At 44.4% G+C, this 23,942-nt stretch overlaps 1 protein-coding gene across 7 annotated transcripts in view; it reads right to left on the reverse strand.

The window, feature by feature from the left end:
• GRID2 (glutamate ionotropic receptor delta type subunit 2) overlaps positions 1–23,942 on the reverse strand; it is an 802,847-nt gene that overhangs the window by 94,363 nt on the left and 684,542 nt on the right. For all 7 annotated transcript variants that reach the window (XR_014538421.1, XR_014538422.1, XR_014538423.1 and 4 more), the window contains exon 14: positions 12,733–12,899. Coding sequence is in view for 4 of the 7 variants with exons in the window: in XM_083571111.1 (XP_083427237.1) it covers positions 12,733–12,899 (167 nt within the window). In the remaining 3 variants the exon portion in view is untranslated. The remainder of the gene's footprint in view (positions 1–12,732; positions 12,900–23,942) is intronic.

The raw sequence follows: 23,942 nt of genomic DNA on the forward strand, positions 1-23,942 counted from the left end.
CCTCTCTTTCTCGTCTTTGGTCACAACAGTTAGGGATGAAGAGTCCAATTACACCATCACACTTATTCCCTTGGAAAGGTCAGATAGCGTTTCAGTCCCTCCAATATCACTGCAAATGGACTATGCTGGCTGTATTATTATTATTTTTTTAAAAAAGAAGATTCGTCCTTAAACAGCCACATTTTCTGTAGTACCAAGGAAAGAAAGGCAACCACTTCAGAAATAGCTTCCCCCTCCCCGTTATTCGAAGCTTTTGTGTTTCAGTGATTCACAGTAATTCTTGAGCAGTTCTTGTGATTCATATACAAAGAGAATAAAAAACTGGAGAGGGTAAGTAACAAGAAAAACACAAAAGAACACTCTCAGTATCCAGTATCAATATGTCTACCATGGAGTGTTGCCATACTGGGATCTATGGGTTTATTTCAGGTGGAAAGTTAAATAAAATGTTGATATGACGCATTTCAGAGAAGCATGCTAAATTTAGCATCTGAAGCGCCTGAAAATTTAGTGTTCGTGTTGGACAATACTTGTGCCGGGGGCGGGAGAAATGTTGTTGGGCTGCAACTCTCAACAGCTCTGACCATTGGCCATGCTGGCTGAGGCTGATGGGTGTTGGAGTTCGGAGGGCCACAGATTCCCTGCCTGCTTTATACAGAAGGCAGTATACAGTGCTCAGAAGTAAGTCCCACTGAGCTTAGCAAGATTAACTCACAAGGATAGGAGCAAGATGATGTATAGGGCTGCAGCTTTCTGGAGTGAGCTGGTGTAGCGTACTGCAAAGATACTGATAGCAGAATCCCATAGATGTTAACTAATGCACTGTGTTCAGTGGAGCTTATCCTCTGCTCAGTGTGTGTTGAGCTATGAATCAAGAAGTCCCTAGTTTGAATCTTGCCTGTGCTGAACCCTGCTCTCAAAATCTTTAATCCCCTTAGGAAAAACGCTTCTGTTTCTTTTTTTTGTTGTTCCTCTTTCCAGGCAATTCTAAAATTACTTGATGATGATGGTGAACAACAGCAACACCCAGATGTGGACATCATGGGGTCAAAGAAATCTTGCAGATTGCAAACCACCGAGAGATGATACGTACAATAAAATAAAATACTCTCTCAAACATCCCTTGTTAGGCTTTAAACTAAGGTAAGTGCAACAAAAATCCTGTACCCCATTTATTTGAATTCCCCTGAAATTATCTCTCCCCTTTGATAGTTTTTAACTGCATCTTTCATTTTCTCATTAATTGCCAGAGAATGGTGGAAAGAATGCAGATTCCCCCCCCCCCTCCGGCACAGCACTAATCTTGCCTCTGCCGTGAACTCAACAGGTAGCTCTGGGCAGTGGCGTAGCGTGGGGGGTGCAGGGGGGGCCGGCCGCACCGGGCGCAACATCTGGGGTTAGGGCAAATCCACGGGTTAGGGGGCGCAAATCCACGGGATAGGGGCGCAAATTACTTGCCTTGCCCCGGGTGCTGACAACCCACGCTACGCCACTGGCTCTGGGCAAGCCCCCCCTCTGTCAGCTTATTCAATAATACTGGGTAAATAGTAATGTTTTTAAGTTCCTCCTGAAAGTTAATAATGGGGGAGACAGATGCACCTTACCAGGGAGGGCACTTCACAAACACGGAACCACCACCTCATTCAAGACTAAAGGGTGGGGAAAGGTTGTCAATCAATGGTTGGGGTAAATGAATAAATGGCTACTAATGTGTCCTTAAAAGATAGGCAGGGAAATACAAACAATGAAAGACAGCCTTTAGGAGGCTTTTATATAGGAGAATCTGTACCCCTGTCTTAGACAACAGCAACAGTAGCCCTGTTAGAGCATGGTGCTGATAATGCTAAGGTTGCAGGTTCGATCCCTGTATGGGACAGCTGCATATTCCTGCATTGCAGGCGGCTGGACTAGATGATGCGCAGGGTCCCTTCCAACTCTACAATTCTATGATTCTATGTGAGCTCTGTTGATTAATTTCTGGTTGAGCTGAAGGTAACAGGATCTCAAAATGGTAGGAAAAACCATTAAATTGTGTGCATCCACTCACACTTTCACTTGCTTGTTTTACTATAAAATTAAAAGTAATCTGAAGAATGTCTCATTCTCTCTCCCACTCCCCCCTCTATTTATATCCCAAACTAAAGTAACTTGGACATCACACACTTCTGAGAACTGGAAGCTCCCAATTATGTTTGCAGTTACAAGGCCAGTAACCTCTGAAATCTATGAAATTTATCTTATTTCTCTTCTCTGTCTTTAAGACCATCTATGGTGTAGATCAGAAAGCAGAACAGAAGATCCTTGGCCTGTTAATAGAGAGTGGAAGGAAGTGAATGAGATCAGAATTCTTTTCCGTCACCTTATCCTTGACCTCACAGTAGATGGGACATGAACAGAAATGAACAATTGCTACAGCTCTATAGGAAATAGAGGCCTTTGCATGATGTAGCCCTGATTAAACCTGCCATTTTTTTTATACTTCACACAGTGCACTGCTGATTTTAAAGGCTTAGGACTGAACAGTGACCTTAATATTCATCGCATGCTGATCCCCACTGAACTGTGGGACATTTGCTTAGAACTTGCCCATACAATTCAACTTATTTTATGCCACTATAATTATTTGAAAGAAAAGGGATTCTAATGTATTCTAAGCAATATGACTTGCTAGGGACCTGGGGTGAGGGAACAGAATGGAAGAGAAACTATAACGTATTAAGCTGAAGTTGTGCCTACGTGTCAGAGGCTACCTCAATTCCGACCCTTCAAAACCTGACAGCAGTTTGCCCACCTATTCTGCTTCTAGCTCTCCCTCAAGGTCTTTGTAGGGCATGGTGGTTATGAAGAGTTCTCAACTGCTGCTGCTTTTTTGTGGTGGCAAATAATATATAAACTTTAGGCCAGTGGTGGTAAACCCATGGTTTGCAGGATGGACACAGTCTCAAAGCTGTGTCTGGTGACACACTACCCTCTTTTGGGTTTTGGCAGCTCATTTTGCTTTTGAAAAACACCACTTCTGCCTCTGGTAGGACATCATAGTTAGATGGTCTGGAATGCACCTCTATGTTTTCTCTCTCTTCTAAGTCCTTCTAACAGTGGTGCCATACCAGAAGGCGATATGGAGCTTGCCAATAGTAAGAAATAGGGGTGTCCACTGACACAAGATAGTTTAGGTTCCACGTTCTTAGAAAAAGAACAGGAGTAGGTTCAAAGTATATTTGAAGGAGTCCAATTCAGTTCACAGTCCAAGTCCAAATCTTAAGTGGAAAAATGAACCACATTCATTATGGGGAGCAAGTGGGGCTGGAATGGCTATAACAATATTTCTTGACAGAATTGTATGAAATTAGCAAGTATATTAGCCGCTCCTGCATGGATAACAACTGTAAAATTACAGACAAATTTGGCTCAGGGATTTTTGTGCTAGGATCCTGTAGATTTGAGGGCCTCCCAATTCCTTTAATTTCTGCCCTAGGGCAGAATTATATGAAATCTGCAGGCCCCATCGCAACATTGGGTTTGGGTGGAGGCCTTCCACATTACAACACTGAGGTTGAAGGGAAGTTTCCTTCCACTGAGTTTTAACAATAAACAGAACCAAAGCATTTCTTCTCCCAAGAGAATATTGGAGTGAGAGGCTCTCCATCACAAGGGTGTAATGGGGAGCTAAGATTCTGGAAGCCTCTGCTTTGCTACGTTTGTGTGTGTATGTTGCAAATACTGTCTAAAGTGGGGGTGGCTAACCTTTTTAGACCCAAGGAGTGGCCATGACAGTGATTTGCATAGCCAAAGTAGGCACAGACAATTCACACGTGCATGCAAATACATATTCACCACACACATATATATACAGGTAGGCAGACATGCATAACAGAAAGGGATAGGTAGGCACACACAGAGCAATAAAAAGGGTCCCAGAGTTTTCACTGACCATAATAACACAGAGTCGGAGTTTCTCCTCCTGCCCAGCCACCCATCCTCCCACAAGTGTTTATGTATCTACTTATTTATTTATATGTGTGGTGAGTGTGTGTGCACATGGAAGTGTTAGCTGGCCATACTCATTTGGTGATGCACATCAGTGCCATGCAGCCCATGACATGGGTAACCAGTACTTTAATATGGTTCCTGGGCCACTCAGTTGGGACTCTCTGAAGCCATTTTGTCCCAACTTGTTCAAAGTCTCAGCCAGGGGAAGAGATCTATGGACAAAGGATTGTTCCTCAGAGTGAGGCATCATAGCGTTAACAGTATTGTTTCACTGCAATGGCAAGGAAAACTCAAGAATAAGGGAGGAGGTAGAGGATATCATAGCACTGAGAGGCATTTACTGGGCTGCCTCAAACAGCTAGATGCTTTTTGTTGGCACTGCCTGACGTAATGTGAAACAATGATAACGTTTGGGCACTCAGAATGTGCTTCTGTGTAATTGACTAAACTGTGCAGAAAGGCAGAAGATGCAAAGAAATCCTTTTGGGAAAGAGTTAATGGCAAATGCCTGCTCAGTGAATTATTCTGATCTCTTTAAGAGGCTCCCAATGAGTCACAAAGTCTTCCTGGCATTTCCCTTCTCCCCAGTCAAACATTTAATTTTCTCTATCAGTTAGACTAATTTGTACTAGGCCTAATGGTGTTTCTTAAATGGAAGTGCCAACGGTTCGTCAAAATGCACCTCAAAAGTTATCCAGTTAAAGTACTTCCCCGGTATGATTTGTTTTATTAATTATTATCCCCAGTTTCACATCTCTTTCCATTATTCTAATGCAATTTAACCAAGGCCTAATGATGCTTAAGTAATCTCAAAACCAAAAACACTGCAACACCTCAGAGGAAAAGAGATACCATCAGCTCTTTATCCTGGACTGAAGTCATGAGAGCAAACTCACTCTCCATAAAGTATGGTAAGAAAGTAAATGATACTGGTTAAAATGATTTAAAACCTATAACCAAAGTTGTAAATTGTTCCCATTGTGTTGTCAATACATATTATTGTGCTTGTTTCGTAACCCCCAAAATGCTGATACGCACTTGAAAAATCATAAATATTTATTTGCAGACTGCTTTCCAAGTAGCCAACTGAATCTTTAACACAAAGAGGTGTGGCTAGGACAATCAAGGCCACCATAGTTTGGGACAAGAGTGGCCAAAGCTTCTAAGGCTCAGACCAAGGTAAAGGTAAAGGGACCCCTGACCATTAGGTCTAGTCATGGCCGACTCTGGGGTTGCGGCGCTCATCTCGCTTTATTGGCCGAGGGAGCCGGCGTACAGCTTCCGGGTCATGTGGCCAGCATGATTAAGCCGCTTCTGGCAAACCAGAGCAGCGCACGGAAACGCCGTTTACCTTCCCGCCAGAGCAGTACCTATTTATCTACTTGCATTTTGACGTGCTTTCGAACTGCTAGGTTGGCAGGAGCAGGGACCGAGCAATGGGAGCTCACCCCATCACGGGGATTCGAACCGCCGACCTGCTGATCGGCAAGTCCTAGGCTCTGTGGTTTAACCCACAGCGCCACCCACGTCCAAGAGATACATGCAAAAAACATAACATACTAACAATTTCTATCCTTACCAGGCTTGCCTGTGTTTCTCAAAATCTGGTTTCACCTCCTATTTTTCCATAGCCGCTAATAAGGCAGCTGGTCCTTCCCTCCAACCACTCAACCTACAATGCTTAAGATAGTCCTTACTAATTTGGCCTTCTCAGTCAGACAGTAGCAGTAGCTGCTGCCTTTACTTCCTCACTCAGCTTCCTCTGCTTTCCCCTTCTTTCATCACAGAACACTAGCTTTGCAGGTCATTTAGTCAAACCCCTTGCTCAATACAGGAACTCCAGAAACGGCAATCCCCATTGGGTGACTGAAGACCTAATGCAAGGGGAAGATTATAAACTTGCTAGGTTATTGGTTCCATTGTCCATTGGTTCCATTGCTCAAATACTCTCACCATATTTTCTTCCAGACCTGCTGCCATTTCTATCTTCCTTTCTTTTGCCATGCTATCTCAGAAGCCCCTTTCACTTCCCACCCTCACTTCCAGGGCTCTCTTTTCAATAAGCTTTACGATGTGTTACCTACCATAGGTCCAGTGGTGGCTGATGCTCATTGGGACTGGCAGGATGAAAAGCAGAGGGACAAGCAGTAGGCGATGACAGAGCCAATGGCAGGCAAAGCCAACTATTTCTAGCTTTGCCCCCATCCTATTCCTTCCTGAGATATACAAAGGCAACACTGAAACTAAAGAGGAAGAAGCTGGTAGGCAGTACCATCCAGAATGCGGCAGCTAGACTGGTGACTGGGGGCGGCCGCCGAGACCATATAACACCGGTCCTGAAAGACCTACATTGGCTCCCAGTACATTTCCGAGCACAAGTGTTGGTGCTGACCTTTAAAGCCCTAAACGGCATTGGCCTAGTATACCTGAAGGAGCATCTCCACCCCCATCATTCTGCCCGGACACTAAGGTCCAGCACCGAGGGCCTTCTGGCAGTTCCCTCACTGCGAGAAGCAAAGCTACAGGGAACCAGGCAGAGGGCCTTCTCGGTAGTAGCGCCCACCCTGTGGAATGCCCTCCCATCAAATGTCAAAGAGATAAACAACTACCTGACATTTAGAAGACATCAGAAAGCAGCCCTGTTCAGGGAAGTTTTTAATGTGTGATCTTTGTTCGAAGCCGCCCAGAATGGCTGGGGAAACCCAGCCAGATGGGCAGGGTACAAATAATAAATTATTATTATTATTATTATTATTATTATTATTAGGTGGAAGGAAGGCAGACTGAAGTTGATGGAGCAGTGCTCCATTTGCCCTAATGGACCAGTCTGCAGTGCATAAGCCCTACCTCATGTCAACAGTATACATTCATTATTCCTAAGGCACTGAAAGGTGTTCTTCCAGCCCAGGTTTTCTCTTTTATTTGTCCCTTCTTCAACTCTTTGTCCCTTTTTCCTTTGCAACGAGGACCCTGCACCTAAATCCATTGTGTGTTCTATCCACTTCCCTCAGCTACCTCAGCCTTGAGATTAAGAGTCTCATGCTCTACTAACTGACCTCAGAACCTTCCTTAGCCAACTAGATCTCACTCTGCTTTGACCTCCATTACCTCCCTCAGACATCTACACTTCAGCCTTTGGGCTGGTCAACAAAGCTGTTCTTTGCATGGTGTAAGTCAGTTAACACCCCTTTGTCGCTCCAGTGTATGCTGCAGTCCCATGCCATTGCCACCTACAGGTTTTAACACTGTGAAGCTGACTACCTATATGAAATCCTGTTATGTCATAAACACTGCCTTTCTTCTCCTTCTCCCTATCTTGGCGGAGGGGTGGAGAGGGAGAGAGAACGCATGAAACGCCATCAGATTTCAAATGGGTTCCCTATCACATTAAGAATTTTGAAATATTCATATGAGCGTTTGTTAATTCCACCCAGCACAAATTTATCTCCGTTGGTACTTAGAATGCAGCAACTCAACTTTCCCATCAGAAAGACGAAGGATGATTTGAAAAACCCACATGAGAGCAGTCATGGAAAACTGTGCCAAGGGAGCTTTGAAAAACCTCTCTCATAAGAACACTTGCCATTGATGCATCTGCTTGCTAAAAACTGCTCTCTAGTTTCTCATCAGCAACATTCCTATTGGCCCTCTCTGCATCCATGGCCCTTCTCCCCTTATGACTCAGTCTTCAGTACTGATCATCTAATTATTTTCTCGTTAATTCAAAAATCTCTCTTCCTCAGTCTCTTTCACCTCTAGAGATCTTGCAAACATCTGTTCATCCAGATATGAGGCATTCCACTAGGGCAACCTAACTGGGTGGAAATCCAAAATATCCAGATTAAAAGCTGCTTCCTACATTATATTTCATACTTAACCAGTTCCCAAGTAAACAAAAGGCACACAAACATACCGTCCTTTTTTCTGAATAGTTCACCCATGTAAAAAGCACAACTCTTGCCTACAAGAACAAAGCAAAGAACATGAGCCATGAACATGAAAGGAATGAGCCTCTTCCTGTGTGTATTTTGCCCACCCCAAAAAAGTACAGTTTTGCACATGTGGGTGCCATTTACCAGTGACCCTGTGCAGAACCATTTTTTAATTGGGAATCTAAGCATCTGCCAAACATCTGTGCATCCAGGTGTGGAACTTGTCACTGGAAGACAATTCCTTCTGGGTGCAAACTGGAAACCTCCAGATTACTTTAAACATGCCCCCCATAATGTCATCCTGAAGGTTGCTCAGATGGAAAAGTGACCCCCAATCTCTGTTGTAGGAACCATCATACGTAAATATCATTATGTGATTGGAGGTTAGGCTGGGTGATCTCCAAATTGGTGATTTTTGACTCTTAAGATTTTGGGAATGGGTTTTCCTTCAGTACGACTGAGATTTCTGCCCAAGGTATACCTGGTTAGAGCCCTGAATGTGTTAATCATCCTGGCAAAATTATACAAATGTTTCATAGTAATGGAGTCCTTCTAGCTAGAACTTCTTAGAAGGTCACACATGAAGCCCCTGAAGAGGGTCACTTTGCTTGCAACTACCTGCCCCCATCACATTTATTTTCTCTGTAGCAGAACAACATTAGAACTGTGATTGGTAAGGAGGACTGGCTGTTTCCATATGCAAGAGTCTTGGGACAGGGCAGCCTGGAAACATAGCTGTCAACTTTCCCCTTTTTCTGCGAGGAATCCTATTTGGAATAAGGGAATTTCCCTTTAAAAAAGGGAAAAGTTGACAGCTATGCCTGGGAATATTAGTAACAGGTGAGAAGTCTTAAAATTATCTCAGATCATGAGCATGTCAAAGTGCAAGTAGATAAATAGGTACCGCTCCGGCAGGAAGGTAAACGGCGTTTCTGTGCGCTGCTCTGGTTCGCCAGAAGCGGCTTAGTCATGCTGGCCACATGACCTGGAAGCTGTACGCCGGCTCCCTCGGCCAGTAAAGCGAGATGAGCGCTGCAACCCCAGAGTCGGTCATGATGGACCTAATGGTCAGGGGTCCCTTTACCTTTACAGAGCAAGTTATGCCTTTTGCTGGCTTTTAATGAATTTTGTAGAAATTAATGTTAACAAAACCAAATAAAGTACAGCCTAATTTAAACTGAATGGGCCCAGAGACATCCACACCATTCAGCACAGCAGATAGGCAGGCATATTCTATGTGACTCATAGTGACTTACTGTACAGCCTTAATGCCAAGACAAATGATTGCTTAGTATTGGGTGTACTGGCGCCTGAAGTGAGGAAGACATTACAAAAATGTTAATCTGGCTTTGCAGGAGATATGCTAAGGCAGATGTCTGAGGGCAGGGTATAAACAGACACGAATTCAGATAATAAAGAATTATGGATAATCAAAACCTGGACAATGGTGATTCTATGTTGAATTTATCTCTTTTTTTGTACTCAGAAGGAAGATTGTACCAATCTCTTAGGGCAGTCAGTAATCTAGCTTCTTTGAAAATACATTCAACCCCTTAGATCTTTCTGTATGCACAAAGTCTGCAGTTGTCTGAATTTTCTATTTTCCATTCATTACCCAATGCTCATCTTTATGAATGGCTCAGTTCGGAAACAATGACAAACCATGGCTTGCATAATATTATTGTTTATTGTAACTCAAACCATGATTTGAGTTTCCAAAATGTATAATCATGGCATGGAGCTGCTTCTATACTTCCACTTCCACACCACAGTTTCTGATTCTGGTTTGCAAGCCCTTCTTAAACTGCGCTTTGTCAATTCAGACATCCCACCAAACCATGTTTTGTCAGGATGTGTGAACTGAGCCACTGTGGATTAAATGAAAACTTTAAAAACTTCACAGTCAAAATAACCATTGTTCAGAAAGACTCATGAGCAAGCACACAAGCATTTCTGCAAGGCGTAATTTAAATCAAACCCTATGAATGATGCTTACAGCTGAAGTGCTGATTATTTCTTGCCTAGCTGTCTGACAGAGCTGCACAAAGCTCTGACGAATGCACACAGAAGAGTGAATACAAATAGAGGCTGGAGCCAGAATGAGGCATATTCATTTTGACATAATGAGGCACAACCATTATGAAGGCAGTGCAAAAGAAAACTCAGCAAAGCAAATATATAATTCTGCTGGATGTTGTAAACCCAAAACCCAACAAGACAAGGACAAGAGAAAGCAGGGCTATAATAGCAGAACTCTTCAGTCAGAACTTTACTCAAGCTTACTTCAGTGGTTGGGATAGCCCATTTATTCCTCCACACTGGGCTTACATTTAGCAACAGTTTTGTGTGGATATGGAAAGAGCCATATTAAAATATAAAGGTATTTCCAAACATGACTGGAGAAAATAGGACCAGTGATTCTGTCAGAACATAGTATTTGTAGCTCCACAAATTTGAATGAGATTCACTTGGACAATGTGAAGTTAGGGGGCCTCTCAGAGCCTTTGAAATGCATCTGGAAGTTCTTCAGAGAATGCATACCTTAAGAGGAAGCAGAAGCTCTAAAAAATATAACCTAATACCAAAGCACAGGCATGGCAATTCTGAACCCTGACCACAGGCACCACCTGATACCTTCATGCACCTGCCAGGGTCCACTGGTGCTGATGCCTGCTTTGGCACTCCTGCCCGCCCACTTTCTCTGATGGCAGCTAGGTTTGGGAAGCTGCCTGCCATGAGAAATTCGCCATGGAGCTCTAGAGAACCCAATAGAGTTGTGCCAAGCCATTGTGGGAACTTAACAGAATGGTCAGCTTTCCAGGATGAGCTGTCACCATAGAGTGAACATAATCAGATTTCTATGAAAACAATGCGTTGTATATTTCAGGTGGAGTATTACTTTATCCACATTTTTTTTCCTGTTATTACAATGAAATTATAAGAAGCCTCAATAGTAGGCAACATCTAAGTAGATACGACAGCTACAAATCTATTCTGTAGCTTAGTGCTAAGGTGTGAAAATGGACAAGAGCAGAACTGAATTCATAAAATGGCTTGCTAAATTTATAAATGCAAGGACTTAATGAAGATGGTAAGTGTCTTCTTTCTGAAGAGACCCATAAAACTAGAACTGATCAACAGTGAGTTCAGTATTGCATTTATGCCCCTTGGTTCTATGCTTTCTCCAATGGGTTCTCAAAGTGAAATACAACCTCTCTACGGAAGGAAGTCCTGTTACCAATATTCATGTGAATCTTCATTTGCAGTTGTATGCCCTACACTGACTGTGTTGTTGTAGAGATCATCAGAAGACTCCCTGCTGCCAGCCCCCCCGAAAAAAACCCTTTACTTTCTCTAGGGAAGTCATATCTGGAATTTGAAGTCAGTCTTGTGTGGCCCACTCTCCACCATTTACTTACCGTAATTTTCGCCCCATAGGACGCACCGGCCCATAGGACGCACCAAGTTTTTTTGGGGGGAAATAAAGAAAAAAAAATTTATTTTCCCCCAAGGCGCTTGTGGGGCTGGCAGCGGGGAGACGCACTGTGCCGCCCAGCTGTCCCCGGAGCTTGCGGGGCAGGCAGCGGGGAGAAGCGCTCTTCTCCCCACCGCCCACCTGCAGACCAGGTCCGGGGACAGCGGGAAGACGCGCTGCGCCTCCCAGCTGTCCCCGGAGCTTGCGGGGCAGGCAGCGGGGAGAAGCGCTCTTCTCCCCGCCGCCCGCCTGCAGAACAGGTCCGGGGACAGCGGGAAGACACGCTGCGCCTCCCAGCTCTCCCCAGAGCTTGCGTGGCAGGCAGCGGGGAGAAGCACTCTTCTCCCCACCGCCCGCCTGCAGACCAGGTCCAGGGACAGCGGGAAGACGCGCTGCGCCTCCCAGCTGTCCCAGGAGCTTGCGGGGCAGGCAGCGGGGAGAAGCGCTCTTCCCCCCGCCGCCCGCCTGCAGACCAGGTCCGGGGACAGCGGGAAGATGCGCTGCGCCTCCCCACTGTCCCAGGAGCTTGCAGGGCTGGAGGCGGGGAGAAGCACACGTCTCCCCGCCGTCAGCCTCCAAACCACATCGGGAGACAGCGGGATGGCGGCGTTCTGCCTCCCCGCTGTCCCCCGACCTTGTGGGGCTGGCGCTGCGGCTCTCCTGAAGCCTGGAGGGCGAGAGGGGTCGGTGCACACCGACCCCTCTCGCTCTCCAGGCTTCAGCGAAAGCCTGCATTCGCCCCATAGGACGCACACACATTTCCCCTTCATTTTTGGAGGGGAAAAAGTGCGTCCTATAGGGCGAAAAATACGGTAATTTGTTGGTCCCTCCACGTTATTCCAAAGTGGGTGTTATTTAGCCGAGCTACTTCTTTTGTTTTCTTCAAACACCCAGGTAGGTTATTACATTTTTTTTGGAAAAAACTGGTAGGACAGAATATGATCCACATCAGCTCTAAAGCATTTGCTGTATTAGTGAGCATACTGGTGTAACATCAACTACTAAGTCTGGCCCAGAATGACTTAAAACAAATTATTTCATTCTACAAAAAAGGAAAAGGAACCCTGTCTCTCAATATGACTATATGCAGCTGTCATGATCTGCTTCCCAGATGTGTAATATCAGCCAGCTTCAGGGTTATTGACCTCTGCAATGCAGCCCCAGTTCTAATGTAACTGCACTGCTTCTGTCTCCCCTCCCCTCACTTTTTACAGAAACTCCTGAAATAAAGCCACACATGACAACACACACTTTCATGCCTAACCTCGTGTCTCTTCTCCCAGTAAAAAGAAGAAGATGGGCGTATCACAGATTCCACCCACCCACACAATTTACCTTTGTGAGAATACATCTCTGTAAGGGCTCCCATGTTGAAGCGCAATTCCATAGCCTCGATCCGCAATAGTGTTTCCAATAGTGTAGAAGGAACAATCTGGATCATTCAGAGCAACATATTCCAAAACTGCTGCATCCCACACAAAGGCATAATTTCCATATTTGACCTGGTTGGGGGAGAAGAAAAAGGAAAGCAAATGCTGAAATTTCACTTCTAGTGCTCCAAGAAGAGGTAAAAATTATACACTCTGAAAGCTGATCAGGCTGAGTGAGGGTAGATATTCTCCAGCACCATTTTCAGTGTATAAAAAGATGAATAGATACCCCTGTCAGAAGCTCCCTGCAATACAGAAGCATATTTATTTATTTGCCTAATTTACACCCCACCTTTTTTCCATGATGGAACTCAAGATTATGCATGTAGGGATTCCACAGAAGAGGTCTCCCATCCAGGCACTGACCAGATCTAAATCTGCTTCTGCTTCAGCAAGGTAGCTGCACTTTGTGCCTTCAAACCATGGTTTGGGGCAATATTAAGAAACACTACTACTGTCATAGGTCCTTGGATGTAGCTTCCAGTACTTATTTGTTATTAAATATATATATATAGCCAGTCCATCATCAAATGATTCCAAGGTGGGTGACAACATGGTAAAAAACAACAATTTTTCAGCTCCCAATTGCAATGGCAGCTAACATCCCATAAATGAAGAGGCAAACAAGTAGGTTTTTGCACCAAAAATGTCAGCAGTAGACATATGTGCAGGGAGAGGGAATTCCACAACCAGGACACCACTGAGAAGGCTTTGCCACCCAATGTATTTTCCCAGTAGTGGGACAATGAGAAGGGACTCAACCCCTGATTTAAGGATCTGGGAAAACTAGTGTTTCTTTAAATACTTTGGTCCCAAGTCATTTAGTATACCACTCAGCTGTCCTGCTTTGCGCAGGATATCCCAGATTTACAGATGCCATCTCGGCTTCTGGTTGGATCCTGGGATGTCCTGTTTTGGCTCCTGCAAGAGCATGGTCCCCAAAGATGCCTGTGGCGGGGGGGACTATGCTCCTGCAAGAGCCCTGAAAGGCGTGCATCCCAATTTTCCTCTGTGGCATGTCGGAGGGTATGATTTATTATGCCTTCTGTTTAGGTCCTCCAATTGTGGCTTTCACTGACAAGCCTGGGAAAGCATACATCACAATGATAACCAAGCACAAGATTTATCACACTCTAGACATGATGGGAGAATCTGCCTGATACCAAGTAAGACCATTAGTCCATCTAGTTCTGTATTGGCTGTACTGACTGCCAGTGGATCCCCAGGGTTTCAGATAGGAGCATTTCCCCAGCTCTGCCGGGGGATGCTGGGGATTGAACCAGAGACCTTCTGCATGCAGAACAGATGCTCTGAGCTATGCAGGGGTAGAGGCCAACCTCACACAGAACTTCCAATTTTGGTAGGAGCTCTGTGTCCTTAGTTCTGCCCTTAAAAATGAAAATTCCTATTGAAAAGCAATGGAAGAATGAGAAATGAGCTGATTGTCAACTCTGTACCATCTCCCCACTTTCTCCCTGTACCTGCTATTCCCCAGCGGCGTACATATAAGTTCTGCTCTTCCATTAAGTGATTCCACCAGTCAGTCAAGCATCGAGAGCACCAGCTTGATTTTCTACACACCGCCTGTTCTCTGGCTGCCTGGAGAAGTCATGTTTCTTTCTCTCCCTAGTCCCACACAGCACTTTCTCCTCAATACCTCCAGCCAATTACGCTGTCTCCAAAGGAAACAAGCTCATTAAATGTACAAAGTCAACATGGAATAAATATGTAACAGCTAAGTATAAAAGAAACAATACAAAACAGGCTGTCTGGGGCCAGGCAAACCAAAAGGGAACGGGGGAAAAAAATACTCACACACAGACTAAATAGAATAATAAATCACATGGTATCATTATATCATGCTTGACAATATAGATGATATTTGCAAAATCTGTTTACATACAGGAGTTACTGAAGTGCTTCTTCAGACCAGTCCATCATTTCTAAGATGTAACACACAGGAGACACTTTTGTTTGGGATGTGTTACTTTCCACCCCACCCCCAAGAGCAATACATCTTTTCTTAAGTAAACAAAGCAAGCCTGGAGAGAAACTGTATTTTCTGCATGTCCATTTAGAGCTGAAGAAGTGTTTCTGAGAGAAATTTTAGAAGCAGAAATAAGGAGAGCTGTAAAGACTCATAACAAGCTTAACTCTGACACTAACATGGCCCAGTCAGGCGGAGTAGGTACTTCTCTGTGGTGGCACCCTGACTGTGGAATCCCCTCCCCATAATGCTGTGTTTGTCCTGCACATCATTATCTTTTTGACATCAGTTGAAAAAAAAAAGTCCAGTAGCACCTTATAGACCAACTAAGTTTGTTCTGCATATAAGCTTCCGTGTGCATTCGTGTGTGATTGGCTCAATGGGTATGGTAAATGGGTCTTAGAATTAAGAACCCTCTACAATCCACTTATCCCACTGAATATGCAAAGAAACTATGCCACACTTTTTCTACTGTTTACCATACACATTGAGCCAATCACCCATCTCCTACTACCCTTCTGAGAAATACCCCACCCCACCCTCCCACTATATATAAGGGTCTGGTGAGTTCTGCTTCAGTGTATCTGAAGAAGTGTGCATGCACATGAAAGCTTATACCAGAACAAACTTAGTTGGTCTATAAGGTGCTACTGGACAATTTTTTATTTTTTATTTTTATTTCGACTGCATCAGACCAACACGGCTACCTACCTGACATCATTTGAAGATGCACTTGTTTGTCAAGGCCTTTGCAGCAGCGTGGTTGAGGGTTTGATGTCTTGGCACTCCTCAATACTAGAAATTGTTTTTAGCTGATATTATTTTGTTTTTAAATGTTTGTATTGGTTTATATAATAATCTACCTGTATACCTATTGTCAGGGAACTGCCATCGGAACTAGAGGAGGAGGCGAGGCCCCACAACGATGCTGGAGAGGGGCCAAGCAGGGAGAGAGGCAAGACTCCTGTTGGGGAAGAAAATCAGCGCTACACCAGGGATAGAGGGGGGCCAATGGGGGAAGCAGAGAGCAGGCTCCGGGACGCTTCACTGGACACCAGCGGGGAGAGCACAGGTCCTCCGCTACCCACGCCCTCCCTGCGCAGAAGACTTCCACGCAGGGAGAGTAAGAGGAGACTGGGTGTCAAACAACTTTTATGTTGGAAAAGGTTTAAGAAACGCCCACTGACGGATTCTGCCAGTGACTGAACAGCCACGGAGTGGATGGCTGTCCAGCGAGAAATGGTTTAACCAGCCAACCTAGCCCAGAGCGGCGGCTATTTACGCACAAGCAACCCCTAAAGCCATTACACCTATATTTTGGAAAGCGGTTTGTCTATTTACTATGCTTTCAGACACCTCTGAAGCTATCATAACAAAATTTTGCATTTCGGTTTATGAGATCAAGTAGCAGGTTTTTAGCTATGTTTGGATACAACCATTTGGAATCAAAAGACAGCATACAGAACCTTTCAAAATTGCACTGCTTTTTTGGTTGCTTAAAATTCCTAAGCAATGCTTGGTACGAGACTGCTAGTTGATTATCCTTTTGATCATGTTCTATGCTACCCTGGGCTCCTTAGTGGAAAGTGTGGACTAGAAATATAGTCAATCAGTCAATAACTGTTTATGAATTTTGGAAGAAGGGAGTCTTATACTTTGCTGTCCTGGACAAAGGATTTAGACGCAGCCTCTGTCCTCTTTTCTCACCTGGTTTCCCCACAACTGTTGGCTTTGATCTCTAGCATGGCAATTCAGAATCAGAACAGGAGACATGAGCTAGCAGCCCATGGTTCCAATGTCACCTCGTTTTTGGCCTTATGCAAATTATTGCCTCTTATCCTCAAACCCCACTTCCAATGGGCAGACAACAGAGCTGGTCTGTATATTAAAGGATTATGACAAGAATTATTGGGACACAGTGTGTGAGTGCTCCGAGTATGTTTAGCAACAGCATGGTGCAAATACTTTGTAGTATTATGGACTCAATCATACTGGCCATTTTTTTTAAAAAAAATCTGTGTATGTACAATGTTAAGATTAAAACTATGATGAAAGGGGCAGCTGGACCTGCAGCTGGTGGAAACCATTCTATTGGCTGCTGCTACCCAATGCCTGAAGCTGTTCTTTATACCTATCCTTGTCTACTGGTAAAAACCATTGCCCAGACTTCAGCTAGCAAATTAATATACCTCTAACTCCCCTAGCCCCTTTATGCTGATGAGCTACAACTCCAAGGATCTCTGACCATTGGCCATGCTGGCTGGGGCTGGTGGGAGTTGGGAGTCTAACAGCATCTGGTGGGCCCCAGGTTTCCTGCCCATCATTGAGATATTGCTATTGGCCTGGTTGCTCTGATGTCATGGAGGGACAAGGCAGGCTTGAGTAGCCACACATAGAAGACTGGGAAGCAAAGAGTTTAAATTCCAAATCTGTGATCAAGTTTTGTTAAAATATACTGCGGATATATCTGAATGAAAGATATTCAACTGAATGAAAGCCAGATTATTCTTGCTACCTATAGCATTTTTATAACTGGGTCTCAGTAAAATGGGCTGGAGTAGATGAACTTTAAGTTCCCTTTTAGTCAGCCCTGTTATTGTATGACCCAGCAACTGCATGTGAAAAGGAAACCTGCTAAAGATGGAACTCAATCATTCTAATATCACTCACTGCTCATGGCAGATTTGTATTCCTGAATTCTACATTTCCACATCATTATATTGCCATTTCATGTGGAGATAATGGCATTTCAGGGTGGCAGCAAATTGGAATGTGGAGCACACGCTACCTCCCGAGCACACAGGAGCAGCAAAGCAAGATCGGCATGAAGGAAGCATATTGTCATTCAGCAGGAATCATGACTTTGTAGTCAATCAGGATGGAAAGCATTAGCACTACAAACCATACCCTTTGTCTCTCCACCACACTTTGCTAGCATTAACACATCTACCACCAGGGAGAGGCTGCAAAAACGGGGGTGGGGGTGGAGGGTGGAATGGAAAGTCTGAGAATATGATGAAAATCTCCCATTCTGTTATCACAAACCCAACCAGTGAGTGCACGAGTTCATAAAGGCCATCTCTGCTTTTCCAGTTCACTGGACATAAGTGAAGACAATACAGTGATTGTCTAGCCAAATTAATTGACTCCCCGTTGTTGTTGTTTGTCTCAGACAACTCAGCAGGAGTTGCTACTATAATGGGATCTATTCTGCATTATTTGCATCCCACGGAAATGTCTAAGCACGTCACTAGTGATATATCAGCAGGTCCACAATGAGTGGGTGTCAATGACGTGTTCTAGGACTCCCCTACACTTAAGAAACATAGCTGCCACACACAGACAAGGCTGATTCTACTTAGAGCAGGGATAGGGAACCTGTGGCTCTCTAGATGTTGTTGAACACTCCCCATCATTGCTGACCATTGGCCATGCTGACAGGGACTGTCACCACCATCTGGAGGCCACAGATTCCCCATCCCAGACTTCTGCTGGAGCTTCTCCAAGAACAAAGGCTTTGCACTAGATTTGGGGAGCATGAAATGCATGACTGTTTATACATTTGCTTACCTGCCCATTACAATAAAATAAGTCAAACAAGTAAATCAGTTCCAAAATCCGACTATATAAGCTTATATAAAACTTGGCATGAGTTTATTTTAGAAGTGGTGATAACATTCCTATGGTTTTTTCACTAGCTTCTGCCACTGCTCCCTCAGGTAGTCAAGCCAATTCCCAGCACTTATTTAGATGTTCAGATGTGCTATGCGATACTGTTCCATTTTTACCCATTCTTACAGCTTAGTTCAACAGAGTAAACAGCTTGGAATCATGGGTTTAATAGTCAACCTGCCAAGGTAATGAATGCATAGAGCTGCATGATACTGAGTCTGACCAGCTAGCCCAGTGCTGTCATTTCATTAGCCCATGAAGCCCAGCATTGTCTGCTTTTACCAGCAGGATTGTCAAAAGGGCTGTTTCCCAGGCTTGCTGCTTCAGGCCTTTTGACACTGGAACTAAACCTGGGACTACTCTGCTTGCAAAACATGTGATCTATGTGTCAGTATTTTCATCCCTCCCATTGCAAAGATCACCAGATCATGTTTGTTTTACTTTCTGTCTCAGAGAAAGGAGGGGGTGGAAACCACTCTTCCAGACTTCTGTCCCTAGCATTGTGCCTGTTTTCTTTTGATCTGTCTAGAGACATGATGGCAGTATGAGAGAGCTGACTCTCTCGTACATGTTTGTTATGTTCTTTTATTTGTTTAATCAGTAAGGGAAAAAATTAGGTATGCAACAAAACCTCCACAGTTTTGTTTCCGTTACTCTGCTGCTTTTCAGGTGCTCACAATAGTAAATGTAAGTCCACGGCACCACGACCTGTTCCAGAGGAATGCTGTGCTCTGCTGTTCCTGCGCTCCTGTGATCGGAAGGTCGAAGAAGGTGCTCCCAACACCCAGCCCATGCAGACGCTAAAGACGTGGGCTGTACATGGGTGTACGGTCGCTATGATGGAGAACACAAGAAGAGCCTGCTGGATCAGGCCAATGGCCCACCTAGTTCCGCATCCTATTCTCACGGTGGCCAACCTGATGCCTGTGGGAAAAGCTCAAGTAGGGCCCGAGCACAACAGCACTCTCCCCTCCTGCAGTTTTCAGCAACTGGCATTCAGAAGCATTGTTGCCACCTACCGTGGAGGCACAACATAGCCATCGTGCCTAGCCTTATCCTCCATGATTCCAAGCTATTCACTTGGATGAACTAAGGGCCACTCTGTTTATTCATTGCGGGTACATGAAAGAGAGGTTTTTCATAGCTTTAAACCGTTCCATGAAGAAAAAAGACACAGCCCTCCTATTCCACCACTTTGTGTTTTGCAACGGCGTTTACTGCTGTTAAGAAGAGCGGTGGTGCTTCAGGGATGCTGTTAGATTAGACAGGCAGATCAGAGAGATACATTTTGCAGGCAGAAATGTAGAATGACATACTCTTTTACCTCGGCTCACAGCTGCAGGCCAGGCAGGCACATGAGTGAATGCCGGAGAGAGAGAGAAAAGGCTCTCCCTCCATACAAACACCAGCTTTACCCAGTGCTGGAGTTTGTCTCTGATCAGGTCTTTATGTGTCAGTTTTACTTACCTCATTCTAGATGTCAGCAGCTTCCAGCCATGAAACATTTGTATGCAGCACCCCCTCCCTTTTCTAAGCATTCCAGAAAGAATTAAGGAACACATTCTAGAACAGTAGGTGTGTTAGTTGGTTGCAGCAGCAGCAGCAGCAGCTATCCCTGTGGCATGAGCTTTCTTTGGCAAAAAGCACACTTCTTCATCAGATGCATAAGGTCAACAGTGAATGTGCTGAATGTCTATATGCAAATAGATTTATGGTACCGTCTTCAACTAAATCATACTCAGATTAGAACCATTGAAATTAATTAACCAAAGTTTACAATCCTGCTGGGGTAGCTCAGTCAGTAGAGCAAGAGACTCTTAAACTGAGGGCCATGGGTTTGAGCCCCACATTCGACAAAAGATTACAGCATTGCAGGGGGTTGGACTAGATGACCCTCATGGTCAATTCCAACTCTACAGTTCTATGATCTCCATTAATGCTAATGGGTCTACTCTGAGTAGGACTAGCATTGAGTGCCATCTGCGGTAGTTATATGTAGCCTGCTGTTCCACACAGAGCTGAAAAGCTCCCAAGGCAGTTTTTACGGGATTAGACTTTCGTCCGGATGAGAAACCAACAGAGACTTGTGGTGCAATTTATTTAACTACATAGGAAATGAAAGTAACCACAAGAAGTCTTAATTCCAACTAAGAGACAATAACATCAAGAGACAATATTTAACTTCATAATTACCAGTTACTACAAAATGATAATTGATGGTATAAAAGCTGATGTGCAGAGGGAAATTTAGCCCTTATCTAGCTGTGGTGCTGAGGAAAATCCCTATGTGCTACAGGGAGGGGGTGCCTTAATTGATGTAAACACTGCCAGGTTTGCACCAAAGTAACTGGACACAATCTAGCACAGAATTAGGCATTCTTATGTCTTTTGAATTCAATGAGGTTATAGAAACCTAACTTTGTACTGGACTGTGGCCATTGCTGGTTTAGATGTTAAGATTCCATTAAACAAATAACCCAAGATTGCATCGACCTCCCTGGTCTGACATCTTCAGCGTTATCTGAGGGTACTTCAAAAGAGTTTCAAAATTCTGTACAGATCCTTTTTTCTTCCTTGAAAGCAGCCCCATGTGTCAACTTGCTTTCCCCACATAGATCGCTCTCCTCTTAAGTCTTGAGACTCACTCCCAGTCCCTTCAAAGGAACTCTTCAAAGCTGCTGGGGGCATGAACAATGGGGCAAACTTGATTTGTGCAGTTGTGAATTGCCAGAACTTTTTCCCCTTCAAGCTAGAGCCTCGTTTCCATTTTTTTTAAAAAAAGCTTAGTTCAGTTTTAATGTTTTGCTGTAGGAACTTAGGAAACTTCCTTATACTGAGCCAAACCATTGGTCTATCCAGCTCAGTGTGGTCTACAATGATTGGCAGTGGATCTCCAGGGTTTCAGGCAGGAGACACCCCCCACCCCAACCCTAAGAGGAGATGCTGGGGACTTAAACTGGGACCTTCTGCATGCAAGGCCTAAGGTATGGCATTTCCCCTAAACAGTGATGAATGAGCTGCAAACTCTTGTTCAGTTTCAGTTTAGTGTCCAGAAATACTTGTGGCCTTCAGAAGTTTCCCAGAGCTATTCAAACCTCAGGCAGTTTGACTGCCTTTCAGCAGTGGCTGGTAGGCAGGGATGTCATTGCACACCTGGTCTTCCAGCAGTGGCATTGCTGTGCTTGCCAGGTGTGTGTGTGGTGACTTCCCACTGCCTCCCTCCTCTCAGTATGTGCAGCAACACTGCTGATAGGAAGCCAGTGGTGCCTCCTCACTGGTCACTCCTGCTGCCTGTTTTTCTGGCCTTCAGAAGGAGGACTCAAGCCATCAGGGCAGTGGGTTGCACTTTCAGAGGAACTTTTGATGGCTTCTACACCAGAGCTTAACATTTTATTTATTCTGTTTATCAGATTTAAGTCCCTCTATATCTCTCTGTAGCTGAGTGGCTGGTGTGTTTTCTTTTAAATGCACTAAATAAAAAAAAGCTCCCAAACCTCACAGAAATAGAATTTTGATAAACATTCCACACATGCATATTCTTGCAGGGAGGTTAAGGTCCAGCCTCCTCCTCCAGCCATCACTGCTAGCCAGTGATGGAGCTAGGCTGTTCCTTCCAAATGAGACCACTTCAACTATTTGTCCATCTAGCTCAGTAAATATTGTCTGTTCTACCTGGCAGTAGCTCTCCAAGCTCTCAGACAGAGGTCTTTCTGACTGCCTGCTGCCTGATCCTTTTAGCTGGAGATACCAGAGATTAAACCGGTGACATTCAGACTCTCCAGGGTTTCAGGCAAAGGGCATTCCCAGGCTTACCTGTAGATCCGCTTTGCATGCAAAAAGTCCCTGGTTTAATTCTTGGCGCCTTCAGATAAGGCTGTGAATGTCCTTTGTCTTAAACCTTAGAGAGCCACTGCTGGTCAGTGCAGACAATATTGAGTTAGATGGACCAATGGATCTGACATGGTAAAAGGCAGCTTCCTATGTTCCTAGCACATTGTGTGACCTCTTCCTATGGCCAGAGCACTCAATAACTATAATATGGTATTGTTGTGAGGTAGCAATAGGGCATGACTGAAATAACTCGTTGGGAACCAGATGTCCCTTGTACAGGTCAAGACCTGTTCCCCAGTTCAGTAAGCATCTCCCAGACTCTGAACCTTGGAAGCAACTATTGACAAAAAGGCTGTAGATCACTGACCGAGCATCTGCTTTGCATGCAAAAGATACCAAGTTCAATTCCTGGCTTCTCCAGTCAAGGCTAGGATAGTCCCCTGCCTGAAACCTTGGTGATCCACAGCCAGTCGATATGGTCTGGCTTAGTATAAGGCAGCTTCCTATGTCCTGTCCTTTTCAGTGCACACTGGCTTAAATCTGGTAGCTTTGTGAGGCCTTTGGTATCACGGTGTCTGTATGGAGATATCTCAAAACCAGTCGTTATGATGCTGCGTTGGAATGTCTGTTTCTATCTCTGGCTGAAAACCAGAGGCAAAACAAGTATCTCAACAATAGATAATATGGCTTCCTGCAATTGAGCCTTCTTCTATCAAACATACCCTTAGTGATGGATGTTGGGATCAGAATGTATTGTATTATGCCATCAGTTACATGACGCCTGCTCTATACCAATTTCAGCATGCTTTATCTATCAAACCTGGCGAAATTTATATCCAAGCAGATGTTTATTACACCATGTGACACATTTTATATCCATTATGTGATCTATGTTCTTCATTTTGGCAGGCTGTGCCATACATCTTTTCTGTAAGCGCTTTTATTTGTTCTTATATATGTTTTGCCATATTTTATGTCCCAACAGGTCCCCAGTTTTGCCTTACAGCTCACTCAAGAAGAAAGGCCACGCGTAAAAATTCTTATGGTCCAATTCCCTTTTTGGTGCATGTGAAGGTATAATGCCATCCTACCTGCTGACACTTGATTTCAGTTGGGAGAAGGCTTGCTACTCTGCTCAGTTCTATGACTTCCATCCCAATGAACTTGTTTGATTTGGGAAACAGAAACTGGAACACATGTAAGCAATGGAGGGTAGTGTGGCATGTTCAGAAGAAGGTGGAACTGTTCATCAAGTTCTGTTTTCCTTTATGGGGCACATTCACCCTCACAGAAATCTTTTGGTATTTCAGCTGTGATCCTAGATGAAGGTAGGAAAACCTTTCAGCCTCAGGGTCTCCTTTTTCCTGGGTAAAGTTCCAAAGGCTGTGGTGGGTGGGGCTGGAAGCAAAAGTGGGTGGAGCGCTGAATGCAAATGTTTAACCTTTGTACAGTAGGCTGGTTTCTGCACACACTCAACACATCCTTCTCTGTCCAGACAAGCAAGAACATTATATGGGTTCAAGGACAGAATTCCAGCCAGGCAAAAACTGTTGGAGAGCAAAGCAGGACCAATGAGGAATGTGGTCTGGGAGACTTTCAAGAGCCAGACAGAAAGGCCCGGAAGG

This window comes from Podarcis filfolensis (assembly GCF_964270895.1).
Source record: "Podarcis filfolensis genome assembly, chromosome: 9".
NCBI classification, from domain to species: Eukaryota; Metazoa; Chordata; class Lepidosauria; order Squamata; family Lacertidae; genus Podarcis; species Podarcis filfolensis.